The sequence below is a fragment of the Scyliorhinus torazame genome, chromosome 8 (assembly GCF_047496885.1).
Source record: "Scyliorhinus torazame isolate Kashiwa2021f chromosome 8, sScyTor2.1, whole genome shotgun sequence".
NCBI classification, from domain to species: domain Eukaryota; kingdom Metazoa; phylum Chordata; class Chondrichthyes; order Carcharhiniformes; family Scyliorhinidae; genus Scyliorhinus; species Scyliorhinus torazame.
Genome location: NC_092714.1, coordinates 221,159,394 through 221,172,311, shown reverse-complemented (window position 1 = coordinate 221,172,311; position 12,918 = coordinate 221,159,394). Strand labels below are relative to the sequence as shown.

General features: G+C 45.7%; 1 protein-coding gene across 1 annotated transcript in view; it reads right to left on the bottom strand.

The window, feature by feature from the left end:
• Nucleotides 1-2,819, bottom strand: part of LOC140428391 (serine incorporator 1-like) — a 60,403-nt gene extending 57,584 nt beyond the window's left edge. The window contains exon 1 of the mRNA XM_072514798.1: nucleotides 2,643-2,819. Within this exon, the coding sequence (XP_072370899.1) occupies nucleotides 2,643-2,681 (39 nt within the window). The 5' untranslated portion in view covers nucleotides 2,682-2,819. The remainder of the gene's footprint in view (nucleotides 1-2,642) is intronic.
• Nucleotides 2,820-12,918: the final 10,099 nt, after the last annotated feature.

Genomic DNA, 12,918 nt, shown 5'->3' with positions numbered 1-12,918 from the left:
CACCACAAACCTTGCCGACCACACCTGGCCTGTAGCACAGGGAGTTTAGTTGTTTGACTGCATTGATGACTTTGTGAACCCTCTCCCACAAGTAGGGTTGCAGTTGGAGCCGTGGTGGGAACTTGCTACTTTCTAGCCATTTTACATTAGTCTATAGGTAGCCTAGGCTTCAGCTATTATAATGTAAAGAGGCCACAAAAAAGAAAACAGAGATTCACCATTCAAATACTTGGGACAGCCATTCAGAAGCAGTATCATTGAGAAATGTTTTCCATCCATTTCAATATTGGACAGTATTTAATTTCAGTTATAATCCACCAGGTGTGAAGTAGCTATACTTACACGATAAACAGACTAAACTCACCAGAAAACATTAGCACCTATCCATTCCAGTGTAAGTAAACCCTTAATGGCATGATGAGCCAAATTACTATAAATAACATTACTGCCATTCAAAATTAACTACTTTGGATTTTAATTATTGTTGATGGTTTGAAAAAATAAAATAAGTTTGTTTTAAATGTTCTTGATGTCTCCTCCCTGCCTTTTAATCCCTCTCTTTGTTTTGATTTATGTTCTTGATTTGGTGGCCCTGTGGGAAGTGGGAGCTGTGGAAAAAGAAAATTATCAAAATGGAGTTTATGGTCTGAAGTTGTTAAACTCAATGTTAAGTCCAGAAAGTTGTAAAGTGCCTACTCAGAAGTGTGCTGTTCCTCCAATTTGTGCTGGATTTCATTAGAACATTGCAGGAGGCCAAGGATGGAAATGTGAGCTTGAGAGCAAGATGCTGAATTCAAATGACAAGTATAAGATCACCCAGTCCGTTTGGTCTCCCCAATGCACAAGCCGTATTGTGAGCAGCGAATACAGTAGACTAAACTGAAAGAAGTGCAAGTGAATCGCTGCTCCACCTGAAAGGATTATTTGGGTAGTGAAGAGGGAGGAAGTAAAGGGGCAGAAGTTGAACCTTCTTAGATGTAAACAATCCCATAGCACTCTTGGAAGAGAAGTAAGAGTAGGGGATCTATTCTTAGTGTCATGGCCAACATTTGTCCCCCAATCAACATTACTCAAAGAGATTATTTGGTCAATATCATCTGTTAGGGACATATTAAAATAAGTTCTCCAGTGAAGTTTGGCATAAATCCACCACTGATGGATCAGCATACAAGGCCATAAGACATTCAAGGCCAAATTGCCATTCATGCAAACTGCAGATATGTTATACATTTGAGGCATAATTAGATGAAGAACAGTTTGAGATGCAATACGCTCAGTTTCAAGAGTGTAACTGAAAATTCCAAAATGAAATAAAAAGATAATTGTTGAATTATTGACACTTTTAATAATTGGGCAGCATGATGGCACAGTGGTTAGCACTGTTGCCTTACAACTTCAAGGACCTGGGTTCATTTCTGGCCTTGGGTGCATGCTGTCCTTGTGTCTGCGTGGGTTTCCTCCAGGTGCTCCAGTTTCTCCCACAATCCAAAGATTGGCCATGCTAAAATTGCCTCTTAAGTGTCCAGGGATGAGCAGGTTAGTTGGGATTGTGGGAATACAGAGCTAGGGCAGCAGAGTGGGCCTAGGTAGGGTGCTCGCTGAGGGTCAGTGCAGTCTCATTGGGCCGAAGGGCCTCTTTCTGTGCTGTAGGGATTCTAAGGTTCCATGCATTTAAAAATATATCAGTCAAGACTGACATTTTATGTGCAGTCTGAGGTTGTGCTGCGCTGTCAGGATGTTCCATCTTTCAGCTGAGGCATTAATGCTTGGCTTCCTCAGAGATTGGCATGTACTAGTTTGCAAAAGAACAGAACGATTCTACCTGGCATCCTGCCTAACAGTTATCCTTCAACCAAAATCACTAAACAGATGATTTGTGCTGTTTGTGGGACCCTAGTTATGTATATACTGGCTGTCACATTTCCCATATTGGAACAAGTAACTTTTGATAGTGTGGTTGTAAAGTGTTGCAAGGTCATGAACACGGTGTTATACAAATGCAAGTCTTTATCAGCAATAGTAATTTGCACCTTCCAGGTTAATTTTGGCAACATTCACGAAAATAAAAACAGTAACATCTGGGAAATAATACCGGTCCGAATTGGTTTTTTTTTAAAAAGGGAATTCCCAACTGCACCACTTTCTTAATACGTTTAGTCTACTGTCGCCAGAATGTCAACTTGTAAATATTTAATAAACGGGTCCTTTTATGTTTTTCACTTAATGCGATCAAGTTTAAAAACATCACATGATTGCATACTGTAGCAGGAAATAATGGTGCAGCTGATTTGTACAAGGGTGGGGGAGAGTCAGTCCACACTTCAAAACGGCATTAACCCCAGGGGTGCGGTGGCCGGCGCGCCGCTGGCACGGTGTAAACAGAGACTGGTGAAGGGCGGAAGAGCCACCGCCACACCTTTAGTCGGAATCTCCAGCCGCTTCTCGGTTTCAATTGGAGTGAACATAAGCGCCGCGGACGGCCGGTGTGTTAATCTCCGGAAACTAAACTCCATCGTTAAAGCTCGGAGCCGCCGTCAACCAACCAACCGGCCGGCCGGCCGGGTCGCAGCTTCTGCCGCTGGGAAAACAAACCACCCACCCGGCCTAAACGCCCGGGCCCGCTGCTCACATTCCGTCCTTACCAAGCCGGCGAGGGAGCACACCCCTAATACCGAGCCCATCGCTTAGCGACCAGGCGAGCAATCCAAATGGCAGCGGAAGGAGCGGTCCTCTCTCTCCCTGCAAATGGCCGCGCGCCGTCCCCGTTACCAGGCAGCCAGGATCAGCGAGCGGCGCCCGATGCGTCAGCGAGCCCAGTGTGCCTGTGACGTGCGCGGGCTAGCGCGCATGCGCGGCTCTCCGACCCGCTGGAGGCAAACGACGCAAAATTGGAGCCGTGTGCGCAGCAGTGGTTTCCCAACACGCCTCTCTGCACTATGAAAATATATTAAAGTTTTGAGGCACATCTCCTATTTTCTTCCCTTGTTGGCAACTGTGTTTTGCATTTCTTGTCTTTTCTCCTGTGGCTTTTAAAAATCTTTATCTTCCCTTTATCTTTGGCCCTTGGCTGTGCAATGATTACAGTGATGTGGAGATGCCGGCATTGGATTGGGGTGGGCACAGTAAGAAGTCTTACAACGCCAAGTTAAAGTCCAACAGGTTTGTTTGGAGTCACTAGCTTTTGGAGCGCAGCTCCTTCCTCAGGTGAATAATTACAGTCACCAGGTTTGTACAGTGAAATACAAATACTGTTAATTGATAACAGAAATAAAGATGAAACATGCAGTAATCACAGCTGGATAACAAGCGAGTTGACCGACAACCTCTTCTATCTGTTCCCTCATCTACCCACACACACAAGACAGACAAACATAGAGGGTGGCAAAGGGTAAAATAAGGGTTAAGAGCAAAAGATAACAGTCCTTACTTCAGATGATAAGTTATTTGCAGCAAGTTTTCCTTCCAACCTGCTGGTTTACAGATGGTCTACTTGTGAATCATTAGTTCAGTACTCAAGCAGTAGGCTTTCCTCTGAAGAGACACTTTAGATTTTATTAAACTGGGCCTTCAACTCAAAGGATCACCTTCAGGCCTATTTCTTTCTTGAGACCTTTTGTCTCATATCAAAACTGGCTTCCAGCCCTTGGGTTGATTTCAAGCCTTTGCAGTTCCAAGAGAATGGCACTCAGACTTAGGAAAGCGAGCGTTAATGGATTAACTTTGGAGAGGCTTTGCAGCAGTTTTTCTGGAGAAGATTTAGCTAGATTTTTTTATCTCCACTGCCAGAACCAAAAGTGAAATAAAAAAACAGTCTTGGCATTCAAAAGTACCTCAGAGTAAATATATCCAATTGTCGCCTGTTGCCTGTTTTCAGTTCATTCATTGATCACCAGCCAAGTCAATCAAATCGAGTCAGCACTGATGTCAGCCAATCTGCAATCACCAGCCTAAAACAGCACAGCCTTCTGGAATCTCCTCGTTTGAATTAAAGTCACTTTGCCTTAAAATCAGAGGTCCATTAATCTTCCATGGATCAAAATTGTAATAGGAAAATTGTAATAGGAAAATAAAAGAAGAACCAGGGTTTAAACAGGACGATCCTTACATACCTACAAAAATGAAACCTCAGGGCACAGATCTTTCATCATTAGGTATGCAAGACATAAAACACAAACATAGCCACCTGAATCATCTCCATTATGCAAGTTCCCTTTCCCAGTCTCTAACATTGGTAATTAACCAATTGGCCTTTAACCATGTGACAAAGCATCCTTTGCACGACGCTGATATTGTAATTGGCGATCGGGCAGAGAATCCCTTCTGACGCCAAAATCAGGGACGGCGCCGGTTTGACGCCAGTTTTCGATTCTCCAACCCCTCCGAAATAGCATCATCGTGTCAGGCGGCGCACGCCACTGGAATGGCGTTGCCGTGTCACCTGAATGTCCTCGCCGATGCTCTGGCCCTGAAGGGCCGAGTTCCCGACCGAGCGGCTGCCGTGTGCTCTGAGCAGTCAGGAACCCGGCGTGGCAACCGGGGACTGTGTCCAGCGCCGCCACAGTCGGCCTGGAACCATGCTGCTGGCTGGGGGGCTTCCGCAAGGGCTGAGGAGACAGTTGACGGATGGCCAGGGGGTGGCCAGGGGTTGTCCTATGGGATAGTATTTGGCAGGTCGAGTCCACGCACGGCCACGGACCCGGTCATTCCCCGACCGTTTTTGGCGCGGGAGCCGGGAGTTTTACCTGGTCCGGCTGCTAGCTCCTCACCGGTCCCGGAATCGGTGAGGGTTTGGCCCTGATTGTGGCATCGTAAAACACCACAATTCCCACGCCGGCTTCGGACTTAGCCGCAAAATTGGAGAATCCAGCCCATGATCTTTTCTGAGAATATGTACAATTTTAGCATTAAGCTGCTGTAATGATAAGTTCCAACGGACAACCTTGTGTTACGGGTTTGAAACTTTTCTGCAAATGCACGTGGATTATGGTCTGGAAAAGTCTGGGGCCGCCAGCATCGGTTCGTCCTCCAACATGGCCGCCGATTTCCCAAACTCTACTTGCCGTTCTATGGACCAAAGTGGTTTGCTTCTTTCTGAAACATGTCCAACATGTATTGTTCTTCAGTCTCCAACCAAGCCAGTCTCTGTGGTTTTAGTCAAGATGAATGTGGCTGTAGTGGTTCAATGTTTTTTATGTCTACGTCATGATTAGTTAACAGAGTGACCCCTGGTGTTTCCCCACAACTCCGTCTATACTCCTTCAGTACCTTTACTAGATCTGTCTCTTTACGTCTCTGGTGTAATGCAGTCAGTCTTTCCTGATTGTCCAATGAATGTTTCACCAAATTTTGAGGATCTTCTACAACTAAATTACAAGTAGGATTATCGACGCTGAGGGAAATATTTGGTTCATTTTTAACTAATAGACTCTGTTCAACCCCTCCATCTTTACATTTTCTCTTGTCCTGCACATGGTCACCTTCAGCAACATGTGCAACAGAGTTTTCAACCCTCACAGAAATGGTTGACGCGATATGCACTATTCCTTGGGTGACAACTTTTACCTCCTCATCAGAGTTTTTGTAACACAGTCTTTATTTCCAATTAGTAATACGGACTGACATGATTTGTGCTTTCCAGATTTAAATTGTTCCTCTTTACTTCCAGTATCAGATGAACTATGAACTTTTTGCTTTTTGCTGACATATGTGGTTGCAGAACTGCTACAAGATTCTCCATCCGCCTTCCCCTTAATTCCCAAAAGGAATTGATTACTGATTATTTCACCTCCCTTGCTATCTGCTTCTTTTACCTTGAAGATGCACTGTGGACCTTCAAAAGGATGTGGATTAACCAGCCGCTCATTTGGTATCACTTCACAATCCTTACTGCCCTTATCCTGAAGAATTGATGCCATGCTATCATGTATACTTTGCTTCAAAGCAAGCATGCTCTGGGAAATTCTTTCACCTGAAGCGAATGGCAATGAGTTTACTGCAACAGGCAGTAACAGGTTACATTTAGCAAAGTCCAATTCACTTTCTTCTCCCGCTCTGCTATCTTCCTTACTAGCTTTGGAAGAATTACTTTCCAATTGTTCATTAGTGACGGGTCTATTCGGTAACAACTGTTTATCATTGCTTCATAATCAGAACAAGAATTGAAGACAAATCTCTGGTCTGACTCTTCATCACTGTCACTCTTAACTTCAGACTCCACTTTCTTATAGTCACCTTCGGTCTTACAATTCTGAGAATCTGTTTCATTACCACTGTCCTCTGATATGTGATCAACGTCTATCAACATTTCTTTATTTGAGTCATTCACTGCCTAATGAGATTTCCTAACTCTCACATTCTCTGCTATTGGCATCTCATGTGCTATCTGCAGTAGTATCTTCAAACTATCTGTAATCAAGCTTGAAGCTATAACCTTCACTCCTGCTAGATAATTCCCCAAAATTAAGTCTAGTCCTTCCACTGGGGAATCCTTAATCACTTCAACAACTATTGGACCTGATATTAAGTCACACTCCAATTGTACCTTATAAAATGGAACTGGGATATATCTTTCACCTATCCCATTCACTAATACCTCCTTTCACTGAGCTCTCTGGCGGCAAAACCAAATCCTTCTCCAAGACGAGAGTTTGAATAGCATCTGTGTCCCTTAAAGTTTTTATTGGTTTGAGTAGCACTGCTGCCTCACGGCGCCGAGGTCCCAGGTTCGATCCCGGTTCTGGGTCACTGTCCTTGTGGAGTTTGCACATTCTCTCCGTGTTTGCATGGGTTTCACCCCCACAACCCAAAGATGTGTAGGGTAGGTGGATTGGCCACGCTAAATTGCCCCTTAATTGGAAAAAATGAATTGGGTACTCTAAATTTTAAAAAAAAATTTTAATGGGTTTGGCTACATCAGTGGAGGAAAATGTGGTGACCTTCCCCTTAGATACAAATCCTGCATTTCTCACATTTACTTTGCTGAGTATGAAAGATGGGCAACATTGTGCCGTGAGGCAAAATGCTAAAAGAGGACAATGGCTAACATTACGAAGGGGAACAGCATGAATGTCAGGTCTTGACTATAAACAATCCCAAGGGACCGTTCGTACCAAAACAAAAAGGGGGGAAGCCCGGAGCACCAAGGCCAGGGCCGGGGAGGCTGGGGCCGCCGCCGCCCCCACTCTTAAATGTTTTTGTCGAGGCACAGAAAGCAGATGAGGATTTGGAACAGATCAGGGATGGAGTGTTTCCGGCATCTTCTGTCAAATGGAAAACTAACATTGAAACAGTCACAGCCTTGCCTATGAAAAGGAAGTTATGTGGTGTCGATCATTAATGATCTGGAGGAAGGAACGGAATGCACGGTTGCTAAGTTTGCAGATGATGCAAAGATCTGTCGAGAGACAGGTAGTATTGAGGAAGCAGGCGGGCTCCAGAAGGACTTGGACAGGCTAGGAGAATGGGCAAAAGAAGTGGCAGATGGAATACGATGTGGAAAAGTGTGAGGTTATGCACTTTGGAAGGAGGAATGGAGGCATAGATTATTTTCTAAATAGGAAGGGGCTGAGGAAATCAGAAGCACAAAGGGACTTGGGAGTCCTTGTTCACGAATCTCTTAAGGTCAATGTGCAGGTTCAGTTTGCAGTTAGGAAGGCAAATGCAATGTTAGCATTCATGTCGAGAGGGCGAGAATACAAGACCAGGGATGTACTTCTGAGGCTATATAAGGCTCTGGTCAGACCCCATTTGGAATATAGTGAGCAGTTATGGGCCCCATACCCAAGGAAGGATGTGCTGGCCTAGGAAATGTTCCAGAGGAGGTTGACAAGAATGATCCCTGAAGAGCTTGTCGTATGAGGAATGGTTAAGGACTCTGGGTCTGTACTCGTTGGAGTTTAGAAGGACGAGAGGGGATATTATTGAAACATACAGGAAACTGCGTGGCCTGGATAGAGTGGACGTGGCGAGAATGTTTCCACTTGTAGGAAAAACTAGAAGCAGAGGACTCAAACTCAGACTAAAGGGACGATCCTTTAAAACAGAGATGAGGAGGAATATCTTCAGCCAGAGGGTGGTGAAACAGAGACAGATAGGTTTTTGATCAATAAGGGGATCAGGGGTTATGGGGAGAAGGCAGGGGAGTGGGGATGAGAAATATATCAGTAATGATTGAATGGCGGAGCAGACTCGATGGGCCGAGTGGCCTAATTCTGCTCCTATGTCTTATGGTCTTATGATCCACGATCGGAAACTGATAATCTATCACAGTCACGATGTCCAAGGATAGCAAGGTGCGAATACGACGACGGAAAGAATTAATAGTTTATGTTGGTGGCCTGCAGTAGATGGAGACGTAAAGCATTATGTGAGCAATTGTCTGGTTTGTGCCAAAATAATCCAGACCATTATGCTCAGAAAAAAGAGCTTAGACACACCAGGCCAGTAAATGGGACATGGACAAATTTACAAATAGACTATGTGGGCCCCTTGTCACCATATAAGGGGAGTTTAAAAATACATTTTGGTCATCGTTGAAACCTTGAGCAAATGGATTGAAGCATTCCCTTCCAGGATAGACATGACAAAAGAAGCAGCAAATGTGCTGGTACAGCAGGTGTTCACTCGATGAGGCACGCCGTAACATTGAATTAGACCCAGGAACTCATTTCACCGCTCAGGTTATACAGGATGTAATGACTCTATTAGGAATAAAACAGAAATTCCACATTGCCTATCCCCCTCAGTCTAGTGGAAAGAATGAAACTAACGTTGAAAAACATGTTTCAGAAACAGTCCAATAAAATAACTCTCCTTGGAATGCAGTCTTGCCCTTTGCCCTAAAGATACCGTATCCAGTTCAGCAGGTTTTGCTCCCCGTATCCTGATGACAGGATGCCCCATGAGAGGAGTGAAACCCTTGATGAGATTGGACGTATCACAGCCAGAATTGACGCTGTCAGCCATGCAAAGGCTGTACAACAATAATGGATAATATCAAAGCTGCCCATATGGCTGATGCAGCTAAAGTGGGACAGGAAAAGGAGGGCAGCGAAGTAAATTTTGACGAGAGGGTCAAGCCTGTGGAGTATGAGATTGGGATTAAAGTCATGCTCCAAGTTCACCAACCTGGAATGTGTTTGTCCCCTAAATATAGTGGACCACATTCTACAGTAGACAAAACATGTCTTGGTGTACAAAGTCATGTTAGACTCTGGTTAAACCGTGTGGTACCATGTAAACCAGTTAAAGCTATTCAACCCTGAGAGCAATCACCAGCACCATTGGTTGTTGGATGCAGGTGAGGAAGACGCAGTTACACTTTCTGCCCATTCCCAATAGAGAATGGAGCATCTGCAGGCGCTGCCGCCGACTCTAATCAGGCAAGAGGCTTGTAGAAGCGCCAAAAGCAAAATCTCAAACGATATACCGCCAGGTTGAAAGAGGGAATAAAGAAGATTAGTCCGATAAGAACCGAGTGAAGAAGAAATTTTGGCCGATTCACTAGTAAGATTGAAACTGTAAATAAGAGCATATACTATCCTGATCTCAATAATAGGCATGAAAAGATGGACTGGGAAACATACTTGGTGATCATAAGTGTGGTGACTCGCATGACTGGTGGAGCCACAGCATTAACAGAGGTAGCCATCCATGAAAATTCTACCATGATATCTGAGACTCCCAAAGTGGTAACCGTGAAAACATGAAACAGTGTCCGATCGAGAATCTTCAATAAAAATTAATAGGCTGTGATAACTGTAACAGGACCTGAAAATGGTAATGTTGAGGAATATTGGAAACACTACGATAATGAACACCATGAATTAATACCAGTAGGTTGAATATTGTAAAAATAGGACACCCGGCTTGGTGTCCTCACCAGATCAAGAGATTATATAGCTGACAGGTCAAAATATTGTTAGGCCAAGAAGTAGGGAATGATGAGAAAAAGAGAAAAAGAAAGAGGGGTGTGGTAAATGATGCAACAACTATGCACAGTATAGGAATGAGTACTGTTAACACTTTAGATTTGAACAGTAAGAGGTCTTACATCACCAGGTTAAAGTCCAGCAGGTTTGTTTCAAATCACTAGCTTTCGGAGCACTGCTCCTTCCTCAGGTGAATGAAAAGGTAGGTTCCAGAAACATTTATATAGTCAAAGTCAAAGATGCAAGACAATGCTTTGAATGCGAGAATTTACAGGTAATTAAGTCTTTACAGAACCAGAGAGAGGGGTAATCCCAGGTTAAAGAGGTGTGAATTTTCTCAAACCAGGACAGTTGGTGGGATTTTGCAAGCCCAGGCCAGATGGTGGGGGGTGAATGTAATGCGACATGAATCCAAGGTCCCAGTTGAGGCCGTACTCATGTGTGCGGAACTTGGCTATAAGTTTCTGTTCGGCGATTCTGCGTTGTCGGGCGTCCTGAAGGCTGCCTTGGAGAACGCTTACCGGGAGATCAGAGGCTGAATGCCCTTGACTGCTGAAGTGTTCCCCGACTGGAAGGGAACATTGCCCCATCCAGTCGGGGAACACTTCAGCAGTCAAGGGTGTAGCCATCTGGGATGGCTACTTACAACAAGAAACATGGACATTCGCAAAGCCTAAAGGGAAATGTGGACAATGTAAGATTCAGGCAGGCACAGAGCCTGCAGGTATATTTGTGAGCAGAGAATCCAGACAGAATCAAAACCCCCCAACCGATTAGCATTTTTAAAATATATATATATTTTATTGAAATTTTTCAAACAAAATGTTTTCCCGTTTTTACAACTCAACAAGGGATTATACATTAAACATTATTTAAATAATATAGTGAGCTTACAACAAAACTAAGAAAAGAAAAAACAAAAAACAAATAGCAAAAACACAAAATAGTGCTCCCCCCCCATCCCCCCCTCCCCCCTGGGTTGCTGCTGCTGTCCTTTCTGTCTTTTCATTATCGTTCCGCGAAATAGTCAAGGAACGGTTGCCACCGCCTGGAGAACCCCTGAGCCGTTCTTCTTAACGCAAATTTTATTCGTTCCAATCTTATGAACCCTGCCATGTCGTTTATCCAGGCCTCCACGCCCGGGGGCTTCGCTTCCTTCCACATAAGTAGAATCCTTCGCCGGGCTACTAGGGACGCAAAGGCCAAAATGTCGGCCTCTTTCGCCTCCTGCACTTCCGGTTCTTCTGCAACCCCAAATATAGCTAACCCCCAGCCTGGCTTGACCCGGACCCCCACCACCTTTGAAATTACCCTTGCCACACACCCCCAGAACTCGTGCAGTGCCAGACACGACCAGAACATGTGTGGTTCGCCGAGCTTCCCGAGCACCTCCCACACCTGTCCTCCACCCCAAAAAACCTGTTCAGTCTTGCTCCCATCATATGTGCTCTATGTAGAACCTTAAATTGAATCAGGCTAAGCCTGGCACACGAGGACGAGGAATTTACCCTACTTAGGGCATCCACCCATAGCCCTCCTCGATCTCTTCCCCCAGCTCTTCTTCCCATTTTCCCTTCAGCTCCTCGATCATCGCCTCCCCCTCATCCCTCATCTCCCGGTATATTTCGGACACTTTGCCCTCTCCAACCCATGCCCCCGAAATCACTCTATCTTGGATCCCTTGCGTCGGGAGCTGAGGAAATTCCCTCACCTGTTGCCTCGTAAATGCCCTCACTTGCATGTATCGGAAGGCATTCCCTGGTGGCAACTTATATTTTTCTTCTAGCGCTCCCAGACTTGCAAACGTCCCGTCTATAAACAGGTCCCTCAGCTTCCTAATTCCTGCTCGCTGCCAACACTGGAATCCCCCATCTATCCTCCCTGGGACAAACCTGTGGTTATTCCTTATCAGGGACCACACCGAGTCACCCGTCACTCCCCTGTGTCGCCTCCACTGCCCCCAGATCTTCAAGGTCGCCACCACCACTGGGTTTGTGGTGTACCTTTTCGGGGAGAATGACAGTGGCGCCGTCACCAGCGCTTTTAGGCTCGTTCCCTTACAGGACGCCATCTCCAGCTTCTTCCACGCCGCTCCCTCTTCCTCCCTCATCCACTTACAGACCATCGACACATTGGCGGCCCAGTAGTAGTCACTCAGACTCGGCAGTGCCAGTCCCCCTCTGTCCCTACTGCGCTGCAGGAACCCCCTCTTTACTCTCAGGGTCTTTCCCGCCCACATAAAGCTCATAATGCTCCTGTCTATTTTTTTTAAAAAGGCCTTTGTGACCAGGATGGGGAGGCACTGAAACACGAAAAGAAACCCCGGGAGGACCACCATTTTAACTGCCTGCACTCTGCCCACCAGTGACAGCGGCACCATATCCCACCTCTTAAAGTCCTCCTCCATCTGCTCCACCAGTCGCTTCAGGTTAAGTCTATGCAGGGTTCCCCAGTTCCTGGCCACCTGAATCCCCAGGTATTGAAAATTCCTTACCACTCTCCTCAGCGGCAGAGCATCTATCCCCCTGCCCTGTTCCCCGGGGTGCATCACAAAAAGCTCGCTCTTCCCCATATTTAGTTTGTATCCCGAGAACTCTCCAAACTCCCTAAGTATCTGCATTACCTCTGGCATCCCCTCTACCGGGTCCGCTACATATAGCAGTAGATCATCTGCGTAGAGCGACACTCGGTGTTCCTCTCCCCCTCTAAGCACCCCCCTCCACTTCTTAGAATCCCTCAGCGCTATGGCCTTTGGTTCAATTGCCAACGCGAACAGTAACGGGGACAGGGGACACCCTTGTCTTGTACCCCTATGTAGTCGAAAGTATCCCGATCTTTGCCTGTTTGTAACGACGCTTGCCATCGGGACCCCATATAAGAGTCTGACCCATCTAATAAACCCCTCACCGAACCCAAACCTCTTCAGCACCTCCCACAGATAGTCCCACTCCACCCTATCGAATGCCTTCTCTGCATCCATCGCCACCAC